Source organism: Lepisosteus oculatus, chromosome 10, assembly GCF_040954835.1.
Source record: "Lepisosteus oculatus isolate fLepOcu1 chromosome 10, fLepOcu1.hap2, whole genome shotgun sequence".
In the NCBI taxonomy this organism is placed as follows: Eukaryota; Metazoa; Chordata; class Actinopteri; order Semionotiformes; family Lepisosteidae; genus Lepisosteus; species Lepisosteus oculatus.
The window spans coordinates 11404654-11429825 of NC_090705.1; the positions used below are offsets into that span (position 1 = coordinate 11404654).

Sequence of the window (25172 nt, forward strand, 5' to 3'; positions counted from 1 at the left end):
CAATAGATTTTACAGAGACCCTGTTGGGGAACTTGTCTAATTTACATGTAACTGACTTTTTCTACAGCTGTTGAACTTCTGAGAAACCTAGTAGAATTAAACAGCATAGTTTCAGCGACTGATCAAGTCCTACCAACCAAATAATTATCAGTAGAAAATCCAATCCTTTTTGGGGAAAAAAAAGTTCAAATTCCACCAAAACATATTGATTTTATTTCTGATTCCACACCTGTGGTTTGCGCAGTTTGTTTAAAATGTCTTTGGATCAGGAGCCTGTTTGTGTTGGTGTTCAATATTTTATCTCTTCTTCCATCTTATTCAAACTCTTGCTTCAGCAGGATTGCTTTGGTGCTTAGATATGGACTTTTTTGTTACCTTACCATTTTATCTTAATAGAAATATTGTGAAAGAATATGGGGCAAGGTACTGAAAAGAGCCCAGGCCAGATTAAGCGTCTTGAATATCTGCTCTTGATAACCTTATTATACAATCTTGTAACTCTTTTATGTTCAGTAGCTATGGTTCCTTTAAGCATCGGGGGTGGTGTCCTGAGTGTGAGATGTCCCTAAATTTGAGGCTCTTTTGTTATTCCGATTTTCCTTCAGAATATGTAAATGTGAGGAGGCAGCCCCTTTTGCCTTTTAGAAGGAGATAAGGATGAGGCTTTGGTGGAGAAGGGTTCTGTCTAGTAGATAAGAGCCTTAGTGACCGAAGGAGCTGTGGCTGCCAGAGAGCTTGATGCCTGAGAAGATTTTTTTTTTCTCTGGTGTGCGAACGTGAATCCTGACTGCTTTAAAGGTAAAATTAAGAAATTGAATGAATGTGTGTCATTAAAATGCTCAGTAAGTAAAGTAACCCAACCCTTTACACTGGGCAATAATGAACAGTGTTATTAGGACACCCAGAATCGATTAGGGTTATAATTTTCTGTTTCTGAACCCCAAAAAATACCAAACTAAACATTTGGACAATCATCTTACGCAAGAGAACAAGTCAGACCAAAAAAGCCAAAAGAACATTTACTAGTGTTTTAAGGCACAGCTGATGTAATGTCATGTCTTGATTTTCTAAAGGTCTCTGGTTTTAAAGGTTAAAGTTTAAACATTTTAAAGTTCTCTATTAGCCATGCAGTTGCCAGTATTGCAAAACTGTATTTTGGGGATAAATATGATTGTGAAAAAGATCTTTTGTGGCCCTTGAGAATTAATTAAATCATATGAATTTTTTTATCATGTTAAATCATTTACTTCAGGAATAGTGGTTAAGAAACACTTAGACGTCAGATCAATGTAATTAAAGAGCTGCTCATTCTGTTAATCTTTAACATGAAAAAATGCTTTTCTTCCTACCTTTACATATTATGAAATATCCATAAAAGCTACTTTCCTCAACAGATGTTACTTTGCTCTCTTATTTGCCCTTTGGTGATCCTTATATACAGTTCCATAGGTCAGTGCTTCTGCAGTTCTTTCCTTGAGCAGCCTCAAAAAAGCATTAACAGTAACACACAAGCATGGTAACTACAATGGGACTGCAATTGTCTTCAAGCAAGAAGAAAATCATAGTTGTAAGTATTGAGATTTTGCTTTTATGCTGTGCTTTGTGATGTTTGTGCACATTTTTGAGTGTGTAAATTAGGACATTACACATTGCCACATCCATAGTGGTCTAATGAAATTCTAAATTCCTATTGGTATTCAATTGTCATTGATTGTTTTTGAAGAACCTAGTCATTTACTTTTTAAAATGAACAGTATCGTTACCTTGTTTCTCAACAGAACTCGTCACTATTCAAATGTTGCAGATTTAAAAGGCACTTACATTTTAACAAACACACATTCATCTTGGCCAGTGGCAGTAAATATATTCTAGTGGGGCCATCTTTGTCTGCAATCAGTATTTCCTTTAACATTGAAATTACTTTAGTTTGGGTAAGCGCATCTGTTTTTACTGAATGTTAAGTACTGAATAAGAGTTTTCTTTACTGCGAAAATCCAAAGCAAATGCGCATGATCTTTTTGCATTTGAGCATGTCTCCCACTTGTTAACAAATCTTTTTTAAATAAAAAAAGAGATGCACTCATCCAAGGTCAATTGAACATGTTTGTGTAAATGTCCAAAAGATGTGGGCAAGCCAGGTGAAAGGTTTGGTGACACTGAGTACACACTGGGCCTCTACAGCTTGCTTATCTAGACTGACAGCAAAACTAGAGGCCATCTGTTGAGGAAGCAGACTCAAGTGTAAAGTTCGTCTTACTGTGAAGGGCTTTGTTCTATATTTAAAATGTAAATTGCAAGAGCTGTGCTAGAAAATAACCGAGTCACACACAAAAAATCCATTATTAACATAGATTGGGTTTTGATCAATACAGAATATTGGGTTTTGATCCCTTCTCAGCATAGTAGTCCCACACATCTGATAGCATTTCATATATTTGTTTTCTCAGAAATGCCTTTTGTTTTTTTGGTTAGCTGCACCAGAATTCAATGTAAAATTTAGATCTGTGTAAAATGACACAGACTCTAGGCTGTCAGCCTCAAGTGAAACCTAAAGAAATGTCTCTAATAATACCATGCGAAACAGCATTACAACTTCCAAGTCTCCTGGGAAGGTGAAATGAAAATTACAAAAGATAAGACAATTGTAAGATAATGTATTTATGGGTTGCAAATTGCTTAGCAACAAAGATATTAAAGCACAATTACTGCATAGTTGTAATGTCCTTCAAATGGAGTGTACCCATTTTTATTGCACTGTGTGTAAAGCATTCACAGCACTATACATTCTGAGAATTAGTAATTACTTGATGAAGGATAACAGCTTGCTAAATGATTTATGCGTATTTGGACATAACTGCAAGTGTTCGATGAAGTGAAACCTTCAACCTTTTTCAATGTTCAAATTATAGTAATAAAATGATCAAATTTAGAATTATCTGAGACTTAAGAGTTCTTTTAAAATTACTGCCTGCTTCTGCTAAATCGCCTCTTAAATATTAGTCGTTTAATCAAAAACCGAGTTGTTAGTAATGGGTGGAAATGGTATTTGTTTCTTGCTAAAATACTTCAGATGAAAAAAAATTTCTTTTTTAAACTCAGGCTTTCATCATACGAGTTCCAACAAACACCATATTTAAGTCAGAAAATGTTTAAATACGTGTATAGTTGTGTGCGCACTGGAGAAGAAAAGTGCGGAAACAACAACTGACGCGGTAGAAGCATATATCGCCTTACTAGTTTCCCGGTTGTACTGCTTTATATGTAAAGGGAGGACATGTTATGTTGCTGCTAAAATAATAAAATTAATGTAACCTATATTAAATCCGAATGTTTGCTGCTTCAGATCAGCGCTTTAGCAGTCGCCATTGTGACAATCATATTAGGACTTGGTCTGGGACTTGGGCTACAGCTACAAGAATGTCGCAACAAAGGTAAGACTTCGCGTATTGGTCTCGGGAAAGAAATAAATTGTATTGTAAATTGTAACAGTGCGAAAGTAGGAGGAGCCACGGCGAACACCGGTAAACGTCGACGCCCCGTTTGAAGGGTTGGAGGCGCCGGTGTGAGGCTAGCGAAAACCAAGGGGGGTGAAGCACCGTTGGAAACAGCGGCGTCCAGGCTGGACGGTTTCTATTAACCGGGTCCAGTCGGGGGGGAGAGAACCGCTTGGAACAACGATTTACAGTCTGGATTATCCCTATTTAGCGGGGTCCACACTGGAAGAAAAGGAGAGCGAGGCCAAAACAAAAGAAACTCAACCTGCCCCTATGAGTCATCACAGCGGGACAGGAGAAAGAAAAAACAATTAAAAATGAAGCAACAACGCGGCTTTAACAATCTCTCCTTGCAGGGGTAGCTCGGGGGGCAGTTTTCACAGTTTTCAGTGTGTCTGAACATGCCCCCCCCCCCCCACAGCTGCGGGTCGTCTTTAATTAGCCAGGACAGCTGTGGTTGCTAAGACAACGCGTCGCCATTAAGATGCAGCTCCGCCTTCGCACTGAACACGCCCCCGCGCTTTGCGAAAATAGTCACAAAGACGGGAGATAAAACTAGCGCCAAGAAACAAAAGGGGTTAGAAATAGAAGATGCAAGGAGTAGATACAGATACCAATTGCATAAAAGCCTTTCTTTCTTCTGGGGCTGGTGGCGTAACCTTAAGTCTCAACCATTAAAATCTATTGTTCAGATTTCACATTTGATTCCTGTAACAGTGGCTCTCAAAATTTCAACCTTCTGGAACTTTAAGCACCTGGACCCTCTGGAGAACAAGGCGTGCTTGTAGAGTTAGTATTGGATACAGTGCTGTTCCTGCGTGCCTCTGGACATTACTAGCTGGCCGTATATGATGAGCTGCTTTGATAGAATACAGCGAGCAAAACCTTAATAAGTTAGGAAGAGACGGAACTAAATTCGGTTTACATTTCTTGGCATCATCTGCAGAAGAGTATGTCTGAAAGGCTGAGTGCATAAACAGTTTAAAATAGCATAATCAATCGGGTATTTCAACCAGCCTAAGTAAGTAAGAACTAATTTAGAAGGAAAGATATGAAACTCAGGGATGTTTGGGACTATGACTGAGAAAATGTCCTGGTGCTGCCAGGAATGAGTAGTCTTGAGCCAGCCTTATTTATACTGTTCCCTGATCGCACCACATAAACTCCCGTGACACCTGTGATTTTGCAACATTGTCATTGAGAGCTGCATTCCCCCTTTAGTTAAGGCTAGTCCTAATCTAATCACTGTTGAGGTTTTGACAAAACAATGTCAGATGTTTGACAAGACAGTTGCATGTGTGAATGATCCCTGTTCAGTGCTAGTGTAAAGTATGCCTCAAATTTAAATACGGTTAGTTGCACAAAATTTCTAATTAATTTGGCAGTTGCTTTTATCCAAAGCAACTTACTTAGCTCCGTGTATTGTGCTAGAGCAATTCAAGTGCAGTACTGTACCTTATTCAAGGATAGAACAGCAGTGCCTCACATATGAGTTCAAAATGCCACAAAGACGGGAGATAACAATGCTGCCCTGTCCAATATACATGTCTGAAATACATTTTGTGGTTGCAATGCAGAGTCGATTGGCTTAAGCTTTCTCTCTGGGCTCCAATTTCTGAAATCATTAGAATAGTTTACAGTGGAATTATAAATGCCGGTCAGCCTTTACAAGCAAGTTTCAAGCAGCAAAGTTAATTTTTCATCCCACTGTGAAAAACAATCTTTCCGTGTTTATTTTTCTTAAAACAAGTGTTGTTGTTTTGTGCTGCAGCTCATATCTTATTTTGAGCTTTTTCACATAGTTGCCTAGATGTTTTTGTAACATGACGTTCTTCTTCAGAGTCCGGTGGAGTCCCAACATCCTGCAGGAACCGCTGCTACGAGCCCCCAGAAGAAGAATCAAAGGGATGCCGCTGTGATAAATTATGTGTTAGCAGCGACAACTGCTGCAATGACTTTAAAGACATTTGTCTCCAGCCCAGTAAGCTGTTTGAACTTCATTTTTTTTTTTAAAAAAAAGGTTTCAAACAAAGCTTACCCTTTTGGCCTTTTTAAAGTCTGTGTTCCCTGTGGCAAACTGCCCACTGCACTCATAATAGATTAACTGGATGAGTAATTTGCTGAGAGGGAGCCTCTAAGGTTTAAAAAGTCACAAACAACAGTAAAACGCTCTGTTTTTAGCTTGTAGAATTAATTTTTTTTACGGTGATGCACATTCTATCCTATGTAGTGGGATGTTTATTTTTGTGGCGGCTGAAGAATGTTGATATCCCTATACTAATTAACACTGCAATCAGGAAGCTGGCTCACATGTCCACTGCAGTCTGAAGAATTACTACATTTTGGTAGCAGGCAGAATTTATGTGCATGACAATTGTTCTTTATTTTGCCCTAAAAATATTGATGACAGCCTGAGTGGTATGATATTTAGTCTGGCATCTTTGTTTTTGAAAGTATCCATTAAATAAAGGAAAAATGCAGATTATAAAGCATGTTATCGGAAATATAATTGTTGTTATAGTTTTATTTTAGGCATGTTAGTGCATTTGCTCATTCACTACAGATAAAGCTCAATTTTAATGTTTTGTGCAAATGAAAGTAACCTAATTTAAATCTTATGGAGCTTTATCGTTTAACTACTTTAAAAATGGGGTATGAGTAGGAGGTAACTGAAAAATACAGACTACATAAACATATTTGAGGTTAATACACTGGGAATGTATATGTTTAATTAGAGATAACTGTAGGATTCGATTTGATCAGTTCAATTTCCCTGTTTTCTTTGATGTGTGGAAATATTGTTTTTTTCAGCTGAGCAATGGGAGTGTAACAAAGCCCGCTGTGGTGAGAAAAGGCTGCCAAATAGTAACTGTCACTGTTCCGATGACTGCCTGACTGTAGGGGATTGCTGTACGAATTACAAAAGTGTCTGTCAAGGTAAAGTATTCACTGATTTCCATCCATCGCAGGCACACACAGGCACATACACACACACACCAGGGCAAACCTTCCCAGAAGCCAGTTAACCTACCAAAATACCTTTTGTCTGTGGGTGGAAACCAGAGCATCCAGAAGTCCCACTGGGTAGAGACCCCGTGGCAGACCCAGGACACGCTGGAGGGATTATATCTCTCAGGTGGCTTGGAAGCACCTGGGGATCCCTCAGGAGGAGGAATCTGGAATCTGTTGCTGGGGACTGGGAAGTCTGGGCTGATCTACTCAGCTTGCTGCAACCGCAACCCTCACCAGGAAAAGCAGAGTGAAAATGGATGGATGGAGGTCTGGAATTGAACCCAGGGCCCAAAAGCTGGAATACTTACCACTGTGCCACCATGCCACCCTATTAACTGATTTATAACCCCACAAATATTTGTTGAACTACTGTATGGTTCTGTTTTGACAGGTGAAACGCAATGGGTCGAGGATGTCTGTGAAGACATAGCTGTTCCTAATTGTCCCTCAAGGTAACGTAAGCTCAATGCATAGATCTGCCTTGTGACCTGCAGCCTGACCAGTTAGTATAGGCTAAAAAACAATCTGGTAGAGAACACATTTGAAAACAACAAGGAAATAAAACATAATAATGACTATCCATCCTTTATCAGGTGGGTCTGAACCCTGGATGACATGCCAGTCCAGAGCTCGACACATGCACACAGTAATCATTTACAGATCCTAATTAACCTAGCCAGCAAGTCTTTGGAAGGTAGGGAGTACCTGGCAGAGACCCATACAAACACAGGGAAGTTCACAAACTCCACACAGACTGAAGGCAACCCAGTCGGGCATCAAACCTAGGACCCAAGCGCTGTAAGGCAGCAGTGCTAACAATCATGCAACCATACCAACCCTGATGAATCTTGTTGTTCATAAAATGATCTGCAACAGGAGGAATTACAGTACAGCGTGAGATCCTGGGTGATGAGTGTAAATATGTTATGCACAAAAAGCACATTGTGCCCTTTCCCTAGAGACTCCACCAACAAAGCATTTAGGATAACGTTTTGCAAATTACAGAGGCGCCTGGTGTTTCTCTGTGCTCCTGACCTAAGCAGTAGCATTCTGATCACTTCTTGATTTCTTCCTTTCTTTGTAATTCAGCTTTACAAGGCAGCCCCTGCTTCTTATCTCTTTGGATGGATTCCGAGCCGAATATCTTCAAACCTGGAAAAAGCTTATTCCAGTCATCGACAAGCTCAGTAAGTAAGGACTTAGAAACGGATTAATCTCCAGCCTTGAAGCATTCAAACTGGGTATGAAGCATTCTTACATGGCCTAGTACTTCCTCTACTTCCTACTAATAGTAGATGATCGTAGGCAGTGACCACAAATTAGTTCCTGCAGGGTATAGTGTTTTGGGGTTTCTGTCTTTTACAGTCAATTAACTTAATTAAATGTACAGTTACCTATAAATCACGAATCAGAAATGAATCATTGAATGTTATACATAATTACGGATATCACTTATACCAAGTTCTTGGTGGTTTACCATAAACATACAATTGCTTTTTTAGAATTGGACCAACAAATATACAGTATATGAGGACTCAAATTTGCTAGTCTGTAACTTGGATTTTTTTTTTCATTTAAAATAGCCAATTAACTTTTTTATTTATACATAACATCCACCCAGACTAGTACTGACAATTGCATCTAGGCTTATAGCAGTGACCCCTATACACTGGGAGAATGAGACAGTGTAAATCTGTCTTCACTGCAACCTTGCAAATCCACAGAGCCAGCTGTCCTTTACCAGACTACAAGGCCTGCAGTGACAAACAGGCATTTTCAGAGTTGAGTGCAGGAGAAGCACATTCCCTCACTCAACCACAAGGCTGCTGGAGACAAAGACACCTTTATCAAGGGTGTCCATGGGGGAACCTCAGCCTTTTCATATCTCTCATATGGATATTTGTTCTTTATAGTAAAGGAGTAAACAGAAAAATGAGACCTACATATACTTTCGACAAATTGTACAGATAAACTGTAATTAATATCTGCAACTACATCAGCTCAACTTATTACTACATTATGTGTGGAGCAGAGGTTAGGGGTCTGGACTTGTAACTAAAAGGTTGTGGACTGAAATCTCAAGTGACACACTGCTATTCTGCCCCTTAGCAAGGTGCGTCACTCAGAATGCTACAGCGAATTGTCCCCCTATCCTATATAGATGGGTGCAAATATATGCTGCCTTGGGTAAAAGCATCAGCCCACTAAATTAGCAATTAAAATATGGTTTTCAGTTTTCTTTGTAACAAATTGGGTTTTATACATTGAATCAGTGCCTTCAAATTCAAACTGGATGTCAGTGTGGTGTGCACTAAAATCCAGAACAAGGGAAGGGCCTTGGTGCATTTGATTCAGTCATGGAAATAAGTTTATTGTTTGTAAAAACATTTGTAAAATGTCCATTTGTTTTGTTTTTCAGAAACCTGTGGGACTCATGCTCCTTACATGCAGGCAATATTTCCAAGCAAGACGTTTCCCAATCATTACAGCATTGTCACTGTGAGTCAGGTGTTCACTGCAAACAATGGGGGGGCTGGGTGTGTTTTTCCTGGAGCCTTTGTATAGATGGGTCTCGCCAGTGAAGCATAGCCTTCCGCAAGTCTGCAAATGTTATGCTGAACAATGCATTCTTTTCCATTCATGTGTCCAATCAGGGTCCTTCCTTCAACTACTGTAAAACGTGTTCCTCAGAACATGAATAGTTTGTCCCCCCCCCAACAAAAATGTAAATCCTTCCTGATCAGGCTTCTTAACACCCTCCTTGTCTTTCTCATGCTAGATGGCTCAAAAAGCAGGTGTGCCTTCCTGTCCTGAAATACTGTACATGAAGCGGGTGTTTTACTCCAAATGTATTACATCCCTTTAATTGCCGTTTTCCAGCCTCTCAAGAGTTTCTGGGACTTGTAGTGATATGCTCTTTAAACTGCTCCTCCGTATAGTATTTCCATGTGCTTGAATTTTATATTAGGGAACTGTGTTTCCTAAGACACTACTTCCATTCCAGTACTGACTAGTCTCAGGCTTGCTTAGCTTCTAAGAAAGAGGTGGACACAACACTGCTGCCAAAGGGGCTTCATCAATAAATGAAAATTGACCCCCAGATAAATTCACTAACTCAAAACATGATAAAAAAAGGATAAGGTAAAGTGTTCTTATCTAATCTTGTGTAATGTGTTAAGCACAGCACATTTAGTTCCTTTTGCAGTCCTGTCCTTAGAAAAACATCTGTGATACTTGGCCTTTGCCTTGAACTTCACTAAGAAAAGGTGTACATCTGTGTTCTGTTTGGCACTGGATGCTCAGTCCACTGTACTATCATGTGGACTGGTATCAATGTCTCCTATTGTTATTAATGTACTGATTCCTCAAAGGGCCTGTATGCAGAATCGCATGGACTGGTAGACAACAACATGTATGATCCCATCATTAATGCCTCGTTCAGCCTCAGTAACAGTGAGAAATCCAATCCCCAGTGGTACCTTGGACAGCCTGTAAGTTCTGCTAGGCTTCATTTTTATACTTTGTGTGCAGTTTGGAAGGTGTGTTGTGGTTTGTGAGATATTCTTTAAATAAGAAATAGCGTAAAGGACAGTTGGGTAATGTAATGTTGAACAAATTTAGGTTCACCCTTTCTTTTCCTCTAGTATACTTAAATAGGTGTATTCAGCAGAAACAGTAACAAATGCTTGTTTATTGGGAATAACAACACCAAAAAATTAAGTGTATTGTAAGGTTTGCAGAGTGTTTTAGTCACAGTAAATTTGGTTTAACCTGTTTGGTTGACGACCAACCTCCTGGCCAGAGGATGAGGAGGCTGAGACCCCCATGTAGCGTGAGGAGTGACCAAGGGGCATCTGCAGAGGTGGAGATGGGTGGAGGAGGGATGCAGGAGTCATATGCGAAGGAGAAAAGAAGTTAATGCCTTTTATTTATAGGTTTTTTTGTGAATCAGGAATGATCACAAATTACTGACAGTGGAGGTTAATTGGACTTGGCTGTCATCATCCCACTGAAACATTTGTTACAAACTCAGTTTAAAAGAGGGATTCCAAGAATCCATAGATATATCTCACAACAGATGTCATCCTTCATGTTTCTTAGTATTTCGCCCCATTTCACATGTATTGCAGTTGTTGAAACCAATTTTTTTTGGTATTAGATCTGGCTAACAGCAATGTACCAGGGACTAAAGTCAGGGACCTTTTTCTGGCCTGGATCAGATGTCAAAATCAATGGAACTTTTCCTGATATATATCAGGAATATGATGGGTAAGATCACCTTCACCTTCATGGAATGATCACTTACAGTTTAAAGGGAAGTGTTATGTAAGTGCACAACGCTCTGTAATTCAGTACAGAAAAGATAATATATTTCAATTAGTATTAATAGCGCCATGCTGTTGGTAATCACAGCCCACAGTGCCAGAAGGCTTTGTGTTAAATTGAACTCTACATCACATCTTATTGTGGTATATCCCTTTAATGGAGATGGTGGTCACTTTTCACCTGAGTCCACCTCCCTTTGAACTAGAAGGTAAAATCCCGATCTGAAACTGTCAATTTTTCTCTGTATCCCTCAAGATTGAGACATTATATTTTTGTTCAGTCTCTCTGCACAATATACTGGTGAAACAGTGTTGTAGGATGTATTGTAGAATTCAAACTGCAGCAGATATTACTCAGTTTAAAGATTTTGTTCTGTTGTCTTTGGACAATTAATGACATGATCAGGAGAAAAAAATGTTGATTTGTGAACTTAATGCTCTTGAAATCGCATTTCTCTGCAGTACACTGTGCCACCTTTTTATTCCTTTGCGTCTGTTACTGTGATCGAACTTCCATGTCATTCCTTTGTTCTGTGGTCTTAATTACTAATTATTTCCTTGCACATTGTTACAGAAAAGTGCCTTTTGAAAAAAGAGTTTTCACACTGTTACAATGGCTACGCTTACCAGCAGAAAAGAGGTAATGTAATATTTCATACATTTCAAATTAACAAGAGATCATTTAAGTGCTTTCCTATGACCTTTGCTACAGGAATATTTGCGTTTATATTTATGTACAGATCTGCCAAGACATTTTAACCTATATGAATAGCACTATAACATCAGATGGCAACGCAAAAGGTACAGCAGAGCAACATTAATAGAATTTGCAGAATGATAGATAGAATTTGATAGAATCTGCAGTAATGTGCATGTTAAAATGAGGTTAAAAATGGTTAAGTATAAATATGTCAGTAAAAACAATCTGTAACATTTTCTTACAGCAAAGCATAATTTATGTTTACAATACAGTGCACTGTTCTACTTCTGAGTATTACCATTATGTGCCTTTTAGTAAACACAGAACAGAAATGATTTACTTCACTTATTAAATATGAGTGCTCCCTTCTGCAGTTAGGATATTATAATTTATATTAAATGTATATTATACTATATATATTTGAGTATAACCTACGGTGAAATTGAGTCATAATGTTACTTGTTAAAGACATTTTAATTCTTTTTTTTCTTTGTTTTTCAGGCCAGATTTATTTACTTTGTACCTCCAGGAACCAGATAGCTCAGGACACAACTTTGGGCCTGTCAGTGGTGCGGTAAGGCTTGATCTGTTTATTATAGGAGCTTAATTCATTGGCTCTCATGCATTTCATGCATTTATTTAAGTTATGGAGTGGAAAAGTATAGCCCTTACCAACAAGCTGATTTCTTTAAGTATACCTGTAATTAAGAAAATACATCAGCTTAGTTAAGCCCTGCATGTCAATAAAAATCTTAAATAAGTCTCAAAAGACTGGTTCATTATGATTTAAATCTGTCTTTTCGACGATGGATACGTTTGTATTTGCTACGTAGAATCCAGAATGTGATTGGATTTATCCATGAATGTAAATTTGCCAAAAAACAAACACATTTTAACACATGATGTTGCTGTGGAATGCCACATCAAACAGAATTAAATACACTGTAGTAATACCTCATTTCAATTTTAAATGTCTTACAGGTGATTGAAGCTCTGATGGAAGTAGACAGAATCATTGGACAGCTGATGGACGGTCTTAAACAACTGAACCTACATAAATGCGTTAATATCATTGTAGTTGCTGATCATGGTAAGCAACATATGCTCTAATGTCATTTCCATAGGATTGGGAAAGTTACTGTTTGTGACTTTATCACAGGGTGGCATGGTAGCACAGTGCTTACCATTGCTGCCTTACTTTGCTGGGGTCCTGGGTTCGATTCTTTGTATGCTATCTGTGTAGAGTTTGTATTTTCTTCCCTGTGTTCATGTGGGGTTCCTCCGGGTGCTCCAGTTTCCTGGTAGGTTAATTGGCTCCTGTAAAAACTGGCCCTGGTGTGAGTGTGTGGGTGCCACACACTCTGGGGGGGAAGGCAGTTCATCGTGTCAGGCTTGGCGCCCTTTGCTTGCTGGACCAGGCTCCAGCTCCCTCTCGACCCTCAATTTGAGTGGTTAGAGTGGTTAGAAAATAGACGCTGACAGTGTCTCAGGGCTGGGATTCAAAGCCAGGGAGCTGAGCTCTACAAGGCAGCAATGTTAACTGCTGCCACACCATGCCACCCTACATAACATCCTTGAAATTCTGCAGTTCTGACTCTAGACAATTCCTCCCCCACATTGTCTAGAAGGTGTAAATGATGTGCCGACATTAACGCCTAAGTCTTTTCCATATTTCACTATCTCCCTTGTTTTCAGCTAGCAATGATTGCCATAAATGCTTGCTGAAGTTGTACTACACAACATTCTAAAAGTCTAAATAGACATTTAACTATGTATACTTGTGATGAAGGGCTGAGTCGTGCTGAAATACTCAGGCTTATATGGGCTCCCTTGAGTCCTTGCACACCTGTACATACACACACTTTTACATGCATTGTTTCACCTCATTAACATCACCTGTTTCATTATCCTGGAACACAGGACCTAATTAGTACTATACTCATCTTCTTGGCTATTATTATTTTGGTTCTTAATTGGATTCGATGCTGTCTTTTGCTTTTGCCCTTTTGTGTTTAATATCTCTTGTATATTACCTATTGATATTGTGGATCCACAGTAATTTTTCACAATGGTTGTTTCTCACCTCCTGGCTGTTCCACCATTTTTTATCCTTCCCCGTTTAAAGGGGAGGGGGGGTGGATCTGGAGGTGGGGTGTAGTGTATTTAAGGCATTCATGGTGTAGTGGTCAGTCTGTGTTTACCTCTGCTTGTGGATGTGACTTAAACCTAAAGCATGATTAAAAACTCTTAGGAGGGAGTTCCCTGCAAAGCTATAGTTTTGTCTGTGTGTACTTCTTACTTACAGTCTGTTTTTCTTTTCCCATTTCTATAAATTCTGTCAATTCCCCTTGGTTTACAGCAGGGTGTTTTAGTTACAACATTAGTGTTCCTTTTCCCCTTTTCATGTCTTTATTTGAGTTATCTTCTTAGAGCTTATTGTATGCTGTGGAGTTTGTAATTTTATTTTGTCACATGAAAAAAAAGAGAAAAGCTCATTCAACAAATGAATCATGGTAGATGTTTTGTGGATCCAAAAATAGTAATAATAAGACTTATTTGCAGGTGATTAATAGCTGTTTGATTGGTACTAGAAATTGTAAACTGAGTCTCTCTGTCCATACGTAGGAATGGAAGAAACGAGTTGTCAGCGAATGGAGTTTCTTCAAGATTTTACCGGTAATTTAAACCAGCTGTATGTATATCAGGGTGCATTTGGAAGAATTCGCGCACGAAACCCTCAACAAATCAGTGAGTTTCAAAGCCTTTCACTATTGTTAAGAATAATAAACACAACACAATGATAACATGGATATATATATATATGTCAAGAGACCTGCATTTGACTATTTCTTTCTAGCTTTAATATTTAATTTGTCAGTGTCTTCATTCTTCTGGTCATTAAAAAGATTTAATTTTAGGATTTTAGTCAGGGCTGTGCAGTTGTGGTCCAGGATGGCTTGTAAATCTGCATGTTATCTAGGGCCCCTCTGAGCAGTAGCACCTGAAGCTTGGAGAAGTGGCTACTCTGCTCAGATAGGCCAGTAATGACCAGAATAATTTAAGAGCTTTGTTACAATGAAAACCAGAACTGGACAGACCTGATTTAAGTCATTGGATTTAAAAATGTTATTTGTGTTATTTTTAACAAATATACTGTATGTTGTTATTTTAAAATATATTATTAGTTTTAGTCTATAAAAGAGCATCAAGAAAACATGAGTGTATGCTTACCACCGTATGAGTATATGTCTATTTTTTTGTATTTCCTTTTTTGAAAATACAAACAAAAAGTTCAAGTACAGAAATAAAACAAACATCAGTGGAAAAAATAGACCGAAAAACAATCCGTGCAATTGAGGTTGAAGCAAGGATTAGAAAAGTTATCATTATAAATGACATCTGTATGGTGTTTCCGTGGATTCTTTGCAGTACAATACTGGTCAGGCTGTCTGTGCTGGAATAAACACGATTGTTTTAAAGAAGACCTTTGGACATAGCTAGCCACATCAGTGCTTAGCCAGGATCTCCAGTTTTAGATTTACACTTCGGTCGGTTTCTAGTACTGTATAACTTTTAGATAATGTCCTGCTGTTTTTATCTGAAAGTAAACCCCACACACATTTCTGAAAAGATTCCTTGTATTGGACAACTTTTCTATTCTGTTGGTATTTATACCATTCGATTGCTATTATTCATAACAATGTGCCTTGAACTGTTTTTATTTTCATTTACAGTTGACTCAGCAGGGTTAATGGCAGACCTAACAGTAAGTAATTAAGATATGGCTTCCATATATCTCTACCCGTGTATAAAATCCTGATTCTGGATGATATATATACAGGTCTGTAATAAAGCCTTTGTCATCTTCTGTACTAACTAGTGCAAGAAACCAAACCAGCGGATTAAGCCCTTCCTCAAAGCCCATTTGCCAAAGAGGTTTCACTATGCTAACAGCATTCGCATTGAAGATGTGAATGTGTTGGTAGACATAAAGTGGCTGTTTGCAAGGTAATTCATGTGCCTTTCTTGTCTATAAGATACATTTGAGTTTCTTGATGCTTCAACTATCGCATGTTTCATGTATCCATGTAGATATAATTTATTTCATATCTTGTGAATCAAGGCATTTATTGGTGAAAAACAAAGGGGCTGCCTTCAACAGTCCTGTTAATCACCTATGTTTGTCAAGATATACAGTATAAGTTGTCATTCATTTGATACAGTTTTGTCTGAACTCACTAAACATTTGCGTGCGATGCCAATTCAAGCACAAATAATATATAGTGTAATAGACTAAGAAAGGCTGGACATGTTTAGTACATGGAAGGAAAACTTTAAAATTTCACAAATATCTCAGAGTATCGCTTTGAATATTGATGCTAAACGGTGCATTTTGATCTGCAGGTCCCAAGGCTCTTATACGAACTGTGATGGAGGGACCCATGGATATGATAATGACTATTATAGTATGCATGTAAGCACTCCAGGAAAATATTCTTTGATTTGATTTATAATAGATTGCTCAAAAGTAGTTGATAATCTAAAACTGTCTAGAACCTAGTTGGCAAAAAGTAAATGCGAATGTCTAATGAATAGATTCCATCTCCGAGTATGTATCACTTATTTCAAATTGTCAGCCATGACTGTAAGAATATTCAAGAGTAAAATGCTTTCTGTGATATCCTTAATGTATAAGACCACATAAGTATTTACTACTTGCATTTCTATCGGGTTTTCAATTTCTTTTTCAGGCTATATTTCTTGGATATGGACCCCAGTTTCTGTATAAAACTCAGGTTGAGCCATTTCCCAACACTGAGCTTTATAACCTTATGTGTGGTAAGTATTTATTTATAAATCAGTGCACACTTCCATTTCATGTATATACCTGTAGAGATTTTTTAAAGTTTCAAAAATACTCAGATTACCCACACAACCTGAGAGGAATGTATCATGTCAGAAAAATTTTAAAAATAAAAAGATACTTGCAATATATTTTTATCTATTTGGTTTTTATTAATTGTAAACCGATAAATTAACTATAGATCGTGACTGATACAATTTTAGATTGTAACAAGGCGGTAAAAGAAAAAACAATCCACAACCTGTTACTGTAACAGAAAAAAGGGTTTTGGAAAAATGAAAACATATGTTAATGATGTGGGAAAATAATACAAGCAAAGCTTCAGTACTTTTTGCTGTTTAATATTCCTGAAATAATTTTATTTCTAACATGAAATCATTTAGGGGACATTTTAGAAAAGAACACTTAAAATCTGAATGAAATTATCTGTTAGGATAGGATTTAAAAAGTTATTTTTTCTTTCTTGGTTTTCTTTCTAGATTTGTTGCAAATTTCTCCTGCTCCTAACAATGGCACGCATGGTAGTCTGAACCACCTTCTGAGAAAACCAAAGTACACTCCTGAGTTCCCACAAGAAGTGACCAGACAAGAAGAGTGTCCTCTCACCTCTCTAACACCTGAAGACAACCTGAACTGCACTTGCACTGCCATGGTAATCTGGTCTTTCTTGTAGTGAAGTGGAGAGACGAGACAGGTTTCCAGCTAGAAGCCCAAATCAGAATGTCAATTGTCACAAAGCACAAAATGTCAGCTGCACACTTTCATATACAGCCTAACAAGAAGTCACTTTATTGAGGTTTTCACACTCATTCACATTTGGAATCTCGTCTTATGCTTTTGTTGACCAAGGCACAGGTTACATAGTCTAGAAGGTAATATTGAATTCTGTCTTAGATGAAGAATCATCATGCACTGAATCTATGATGTTTATAACCAATACCTGACTGAACAATTTGAAATCTTTGATAGCTGCTTTATGGACATAATAGGCTTTCTTGTCTTTTCTAGGGTTCATTAAATCCTAATGATAGACTAAACCTGACAGCCTCTGAAGGTAATGTTAAGCCTGTGTTACTAGAGCTTAAAAATTGTGGGAATTCTAAGAACCTATCAGTTTCTCCACCTTTCTAACCTCATCTTTGAAACCTCTTACAGTGGCTGCTTGTGAAGAAAAACACATGCCATTCGGGAGACCCAGAATGCTCCGTTTTGATGAAAAATACTGCCTGCTTCATCAGCAGGGTTATGTAAATGCCTACAGCAAGACGTTCTTCATGCCTGTCTGGTCGTCATTCACTGTGATAAAGCCTGTAAGAATCATGTTTCATTTGTTCATTCTGCCTGCAGCACTGATGTACTTCTTAAACTGATGTTCAGTACGATACAGAACTGAATTGTACAGTACTGTACAATACAAATACTAGTCACTGGTCTGCATACATTTTCTTTTTCCAGAGTATTCGTACCCATGTTTGTTATAAAATTAAAAAAAAATCTGGCAAACATAACAGCAATAGTGCTAATCAAGACAACTTTAGAAAGTTTTTGAAAAAAGATTTCATTGACCAGTTGGACCATATGAGAAACATTGTTGTGCTGGGCTGTCAGAACATTAAGCCAACTAACCAACAGATTGTATCACCATATGCGACAATACAATGCATCTAGAAAATATATTTTTTAAATTACATATTTTCTTCATGAGGCTGTACAGTAACTGTACAGTAACCCTTCATTTCATTATATACTTAGAGTCTAAAACAAAAATATTTAAGGAAATAAAAGTGTATTGTTTAGAAAAACCTTACATATAATGTCAATTGTAATTTAGTATCTTTTATTTCTGTACAACTTCTGTCTGGAAGAACATATGACCAGCAAAATAGACGAATGCTCCCTGTTAAAAAGGGGACAGGGTTTCTTATATCTAATTATGACCTCCGAATTCAAGACAGGGGAATGTTGCACTGCAGATGTGATCAATTTCTCTAGGCACTGTTGTAGGATGAGCTGGCAGAGTTCATCTGGAGGTTTTGTTGTCTGTGGTGGTTTCACAATGTTTTTTATTCCAGTGAAATACGTAAGTAAACTTACGGTGGTAGAATGTACCAGGACATTGGGAGTATTAATTCATGGAAAACTGATTTTTGATGAGCTTTCACAATTTGAGAGATTATATGTTATCATTATTAGAAATTCAGTAGCAATCAAGCTAAGATAGATGTCCAGTTCACCCTGTAGACATGTGCTGAATGGAACCTTGCAATTTCTATCTGTTTGCAGCTGTAGAGCTCTTGGATCCTGAGTTAAGGAATGTTATAGGTTGTGCTGAATTTTAATTTGTTGGAATTTGTTTTTAAATTATCGTCTGTTCGACTTGCTCGGTTTATTACAGCTATGGTAATTACAAGGGCTTGCTTTTTTCTCAATTTAAATTTAGAAAAATAGTTTTACTGCGCCATCTCATGGACATATACAGTAATTATTTTCCTTAGCAACAATTTATTGAACCGTCATATAAGGATGTACAGTATATAAGCATACATGATAACATAAGATTTGATATCACTTTTTTTCAACTAAACATCTATAACTAATAATAATAATAATAATAATAATAATAATAATAATAATAATGTCTTAACCACCTGCTATTTATTTCTGTTTCTTTTGGAATTAATTAAAAAAACCTTTCTCACACATATGTACTATACTTGTTTTAAATCAGTCTAAAAATAATTTTACACTAGACCCGTTTCAAAATAACCAAACCAGAGGCCCCACCTTTTAGGCCCTGAATTCTACAGTCACACATATTTCTAAGTAATTTTGTCCAGGTAGATAATTTAAATGACACACTAACTGTACAAGAGAATGCAACCATGGTTATTTTAAGAACAGGTGTGTTAAGAAGGTTAAGAAGGGTTTACACATGAAAATACTTTGAACCATTCCTAAGGAACTCTTGGTGTCAAATCTGCTTCTCTTTGGAAATTTTATCTTTTTCTCTTTTAATTTATTTCAGCAAAATCTGGAACCCCTGCCTCCTGTCATACCTGACTGTTTCAGAGCTGATGTCCGAATTCCAGCCAATATGAGCTCCAGGTGTGAATACTTCTCTGGAGCAGTCAACATCACAGAAGCGCATCTGTACCCACCAAGTACGTTTAGGCTTTGTTTTTGTCATGACATTTTCATACAAAAGTTCTTTCAAAAGGGATTTGCTGTCAAAATGTAGGGAGAATTTCCAACTATGCCTCTGTCTTTGAGAGATGTTTTCTCCGTCTGAATCCAAAAACATTTTTAAATTTAATCAGTAAATAGGTAATGGATGTATCTGAAAATATCTTTACATCGTCTTCCATTCCACTGTCATCTTTTCTCATTTTAGATCTCAACAGTACCACAGACGAGCAATATGATGGTTTACTGATGAGCAATGTTGTCCCTGTGTACCCAGCTTTTAAAAGTAAGTGCAAGTTCAATAACCATAAAGGTGCCCAAAACAGCAATATTGTAAAGTAAGCTCAAAAGTAGAGGTTATTGGAAGTCTCTGCTTTTGGAAGTCTCTGTGTTAAAATCACCTTTTTTGCTTGTTTCATCTGACAGATATTGTTGAACTTTACAATTGAATGTTCTGTATAACAGCGTGCAAGATCTCATTACTCTCAACTAAGTAAGGCAGGGCCAGGACAGCACTGAAAGGGGAAACAGGTTTCTACTCTGGAAAACTAGCAGTGCAGCGAGTAATGTTGGTGGAACAGTAGGTAGCACTACCTTTCCCGTCCAGAATTTCCAAACCAGTACCTCTGTATTGTCACCAGGGGCACTGTACTATAGGAGATATCATACATTTGGTAAGACTTCAAACTAAGGCCCTGACTCTATACTGATGAAAGGTCCAATGACATTGCTCCTTTGCATTGAGTATGTAAGGATATTAACCCTGGTCTCTTGGTTAAATTCCATCTGAGCTTCCAAATATGACCTTCCTAAACTTTCCTGTTAATTTAACTAATGAAACATTATTTCATTTAATTTCACATCAGTGCTAATTGCAACTGCTAGTGTATTAAGGCTGCCATACTTCAGTGGATGCTGCTCTTCAATAGTAGATAGAGCAGTTCCTCTGCTTTAGGATCTTTTTGGATGAAAAGCACTATGTAAATGCAAGGAATTCTTCTCCTTGTACACTAGAGTTGTAATACTGAAAATCTTTTTTTTTTTTTTTTTTTACTTTCTAGGAATCTGGCTTTATTTTCATAGTGTGCTCCTGAAGAAATATGCCTTCCAGTACAATGGTGTAAATGTGATGTTGGGTCCTGTGTTTGATTATAACTATGATGGACGTTTTGACACTCTGGATGAAATTGAACAGTAAGTTGATCAGTATAGTAGTATATATAAAGGACAAGGAACATGTCTTACATAGAAAAGACTTCTTCCTGCTGCCTAGATAAATTATAGACAGACAGAGTGTGAGTTTTAAATGTACTGCAGTCAGAAAGAAATGACAATCAACCTTTACTATCTATTATTCTTTTTTAGGCATGTCCCTGGAACAAGTATACCAATTCCCACACATTATTTTGTAGTCCTGACAAGCTGTGTGAATGCATCTCAGCCAGTTCTCAGCTGTAAAAAGCCATTAAAGGCTGTCTCTTTCCTCATTCCACACAGACCAGACAACAGTGAGGTTTGCAATGTAAGTATATGCCATTCCTCATGAATTTACAGTCTGAGATTTCTTGCAGCAATTTCATTATTACTGTCAGAAAACACATTGCTAGTTAAACAGATAGTATTTAGAAGTGTATGTTGTTATGACATTCATGATTTCTCCATAATCTCCACCCTCTCCAGAATCATGAAGATGAATCTAAATGGGTAGAGGACTTGATATGGTTTCATCAAAGTAAGGTCAAAGATGTGGAGTGGATCACTGGACTGGACTTCTATCAGGACAGTAAGAGGCCGATTTCAGAGCTGCTGAGGCTCAAGACACGACCCACCTCAGCCATCGACAGAGTGAACAACACTCCGGAGCTTTAATATTTTTTTATTTTTTGTAGAATTCAGCTAAATGGAATCTTAAAAATGTTCTGAACCTGTGCATATATTTGATAGCTTTTGCTGGGATTTGTATGAATTGTGATTTCATTTTTATTTATTCCGAAAAACAAGAACACAATAAGATGTGGAAGGCCACAATATGTAATTTGTTACTTTCAGATCAGTTCAGACTTTCAGCAGGAATACAAGAGAACGCATGAAAGATTGCAAAGAAAAAGAGGCTAGTTGGCCCACTTTGGTGGCTAGTTAATTGATCTTATCCAATCGGGCTTATTCATGTCAGCAATATCCTTTGTGTCCCCTGTCCTCAGTCCTAAGGAGTCTTTATTCACTTTATTCATTTTCACATGAGCCCTAGGACTATCCTTTTGTCTATTGCAGTGCCAGCACTCTTCTGGGAGGCTTTCCAGTAGTTTCGCTTTTATGTTCTTGCATCAAATCACACCACAATATCCTCTGATCAAGACCACAGAGCCGAAGCCCCTTGAACCTCTCAGTTAGATACCTTTGAGCCCTGTCACCAATTCTAGTGCCTTCCTTTCTATTGATTATATAACAGTAATATCCTTTTTTTCTAATGTGGTGGCCAAAATTGTCAGCCTTAATCTAAATGTAGGTATTATTATATCATATTTAAATTTAATGTGAAATCATACCTTCTTTTCTTGCTTCCCCATTTTATCTATAAGAGGACATTGACAGTGTTTCTGCAACACCTATATTCTGCGCACATTTTAAGATGAATGCCTTCCATTTTTACTTTCTTTTTAACAGAATCATAAAATAAACAAATGCTGCACTGCTGTTCAGTTCATTTTGTGTTCCACAATGTTTTAATTAAAGTGGATTTCCAACACATGTTTGGATGAATTTTTGAACTTATATTTGATGCACATATGAAGTAAAGATCTAAATTCAGTTTTAATATTATATGATTTTATTATATTATAATATTCTATAACCACAGATGGTTATTCTGATCCAGGGAATGACAGAACCTAGGGTGGCATTTAATGTATTGGTTAAAGAGATCTGTAAGTGCTGGACTGTTGTGCAAAACTGTTTTTAAAGTAATTTTGTTCCACAGCAACACCATATTTTAATATTCAGAAATATTAAAATACACAGTCATGAACTTGTATTCATGAATTTGGACTAAACCTCCATTTTAAATCTGGTTTTTATTCTTACTTTAGTTAGAAATAATCATGACAAACAAGTTCTTCATTCTAACAAAACCTTTTGAACATCTTTTCCAAACAGCTAATTTTAAGATATGAATAATAAAATATGGAGTGAACGTTAATGCTGAAATAGCATTAATACATTGGTGTTAAGAAGGGGCTGATACCCTACTTCTTGTGTTCTTGTTTGTGCATGTTCTCCTTGAGTGAACTCCACTTGAATTATGCCGGACAGTACAATAAACTACTTCAAACAATTTTATTAATTGAATTAATACACTTTCTGTCAGGCTCTTTAAACTTTCAGGTCTCCAATTCAAGAGATGTCCCAGTGGTCCTTTTAATCAGGAGCAACTACAAAAGAAAAAAAAAGGTTTAACAGATATGGTATATCAGAGTTGGAACATTCAGTATTGATGAGAAGAGTTTAATACCACTTTCTGGTATTACCTGGTATTATACTAAACTGTGGGTCTCCAGCCCTGATCTTCAAGAATGTCAATACAACATGTCAATACATATGTAATCATTGCATCAAAGACCTGGTACAGCTGAACTGTGATTAACTTATTAGGTTATTAAAGTGAATGAATTAAAATCAGAACTCACTTTAGTACTCGGGAGGACAAGGACCAATATTTGCCTTTACCGAAGAAATTATTTTCTCAGACAGTAACTGACAAGTACTTCTAGAATTCTAAAAACAATGCCAATGCCCCTTTTTTGTGCAAAACTGTATGTTTACACTATGTATCAAGTCTGAGGAATATCTAAAATAATACCTATTCTATTCACCAAAATAAGTGTTTAATAGACTGGAATCAACAGGTTAACTAGTCTTGTACATGGGGTACCAACTAGTTTAGTACACTGAGAATAACTACTTTTGTATATTGTGTACTAATGTATCTTGTATATTGTGTAATTAATAGCTTTTTACGCTCTACGTGATAGTTGAATACGTTCTGTACTAAGTAGCTTTTTACATTGTGTATGTGGTGACAGCTTTGTAATCTACAGGCCATCAGGCAGTAATAAGTGCTTAAGAATCTGGCTAACCTGTATTTCTATCCTCGTTTGCTCAGCAGCTACAGGATGAGGAGTGCCAGGTTCCTTCAGCCACCACCTCTCCATTTTCTGTCATCTCCCATTTAGCCTCAAAGCGCTGGTCCCCTTGCCCCTCGCCAAACTCCCAAAGCTCCACGTACAGCTGCTCATCGGGCTCGTACAGCAGGAGCTCCTCATGGCGCTCTGCGCTGATGAAGTACCCTTCGCTGTTCAGGGCGGCTCCGGGCTGCGCTGCGAAGGCGCAGGCCTCTTCCGTCTGCAGAGGGTGACCGTAGGGATGGACATTCCACGGAACATCCATCACAAACTGATCCCCTGAACCTCCGGGCTCATTAAATCTCCCATTCCACTCTTCCCAGAATTCCTCTTTGGTCATTAGAGGGCCTGATGGCTCAGGTTCCCTTGGATGCCACATGCCTGTTGTCGGGCGCATCTCTAAGGGAGTGGAGGGCTGGATCTGCCATGGGAAATAGGGCCACTGATTCTCTGATGGGTAGGTCTCCGGATTGCCCCACATTCCAATCCCTGTGGCCTGCTCTGTGGGCCAGTAGGGCTGGAAATTCCCAGAACAATATGACGGCTGTTCCCAAGCTGTACTCACTCCAGAAAACCAGGAGGGCCGTGGTGTCTGGGGGGAAGAAGGTTCAGATTCTCTCATTTTCTCCTCTTTATTTTCAGGCTTCTCACTTCCTGGCTCTTTCCAATCCTCCATTTTCTCTTCCAATTTTTCATTCCCATTTTCACTTGAACTCTTATAGATGTCTTCCATCTTGTCCTTGCTCTTCTCATTTCTCCCTGCACTTGTCTCCGTTTTGTCTACAGTTTGAGCCACTCTCTTTTTTCTGCCATTCTTCTTCCTAGGTTCTTTTGCCTCTCCTCTGTCCTCTTTTCTTCCACAGCAGAGGAGAAAACATAAAAGCCCCCAGCAGGTGCGTTTCTTTTTATTTTTCATTTTCAGAGCTCAAATGAGCTCCTTCAAGAGATTGTGCTGAATCTCTTTGACTGTTATTACCGTTAGTTACTAACACCACAGGTGGATCACTATTTTATGTCACTTTGGAACATTGTCACATCATTCTCAGAATGACATCATAATGCCCTGTTTATAACAACTGTTACCATGTGTGGGCATTCTTTTCATAACTAGTACTGTACAGCAATACTAGCATAGCAGAATGTGAGAAATCCATCTATCCAATACAGGGTTGCAGAAGAGCCAAAGCCTATCCAGGCAAGCAATGGGCATAAGCCAGGATAGACCCTGGATAGGACACAAACACCTGCATTCACAACAAGACCAATTTCCCCAGAAGTCAACTAACCTACCAATACGTTTTTGAGAGGAAACTGGAGCACTTGGCAGAAACCCCTGTGGATGGGTTGTATAAAGAGGTGGCCCCTGTTCTCGGGTTTAAATTCACTACAGTGTAGTTTCCATTCATGTCCTCTGGT

At 38.0% G+C, this 25172-nt stretch overlaps 2 protein-coding genes across 3 annotated transcripts; one reads left to right on the top strand and one right to left on the bottom strand.

Moving 5' to 3' along the window:
- Positions 1 to 650: 650 nt before the first annotated feature.
- LOC102687779 (venom phosphodiesterase 1) lies at positions 651 to 22914 on the top strand. 2 transcript variants are annotated; one of them, XM_069194917.1, is made up of 26 exons: positions 651 to 798; positions 1395 to 1567; positions 3344 to 3431; positions 5335 to 5475; positions 6306 to 6431; positions 6898 to 6958; positions 7596 to 7693; positions 8926 to 9005; positions 9878 to 9997; positions 10666 to 10775; positions 11406 to 11471; positions 12033 to 12105; positions 12513 to 12621; positions 14157 to 14279; positions 15266 to 15297; positions 15412 to 15539; positions 15936 to 16005; positions 16283 to 16370; positions 16875 to 17047; positions 17404 to 17449; positions 17551 to 17705; positions 19421 to 19556; positions 19787 to 19864; positions 20640 to 20772; positions 20944 to 21100; positions 21259 to 22914. In XM_069194917.1, exons 2-26 carry the CDS (start codon positions 1514 to 1516, stop codon positions 21445 to 21447), a joined length of 2634 nt encoding a protein of 877 aa, XP_069051018.1. In that variant the 5' UTR covers positions 651 to 798; positions 1395 to 1513; the 3' UTR covers positions 21448 to 22914. The 2 variants fall into 2 exon arrangements, with proteins under 2 accessions (XP_069051018.1, XP_069051019.1); XM_069194918.1 differs by having other exon boundaries at positions 1442 to 1567.
- Positions 22897 to 24746, bottom strand: LOC107078699 (uncharacterized). The gene is made up of 2 exons (XM_015358007.2): positions 23712 to 24746; positions 22897 to 23006 (listed from the first exon to the last, which is right to left on the bottom strand). Exon 1 carries the CDS (start codon positions 24670 to 24672, stop codon positions 23734 to 23736), a length of 939 nt encoding a protein of 312 aa, XP_015213493.2. The 5' UTR covers positions 24673 to 24746; the 3' UTR covers positions 22897 to 23006; positions 23712 to 23733.
- Positions 24747 to 25172: the final 426 nt, after the last annotated feature.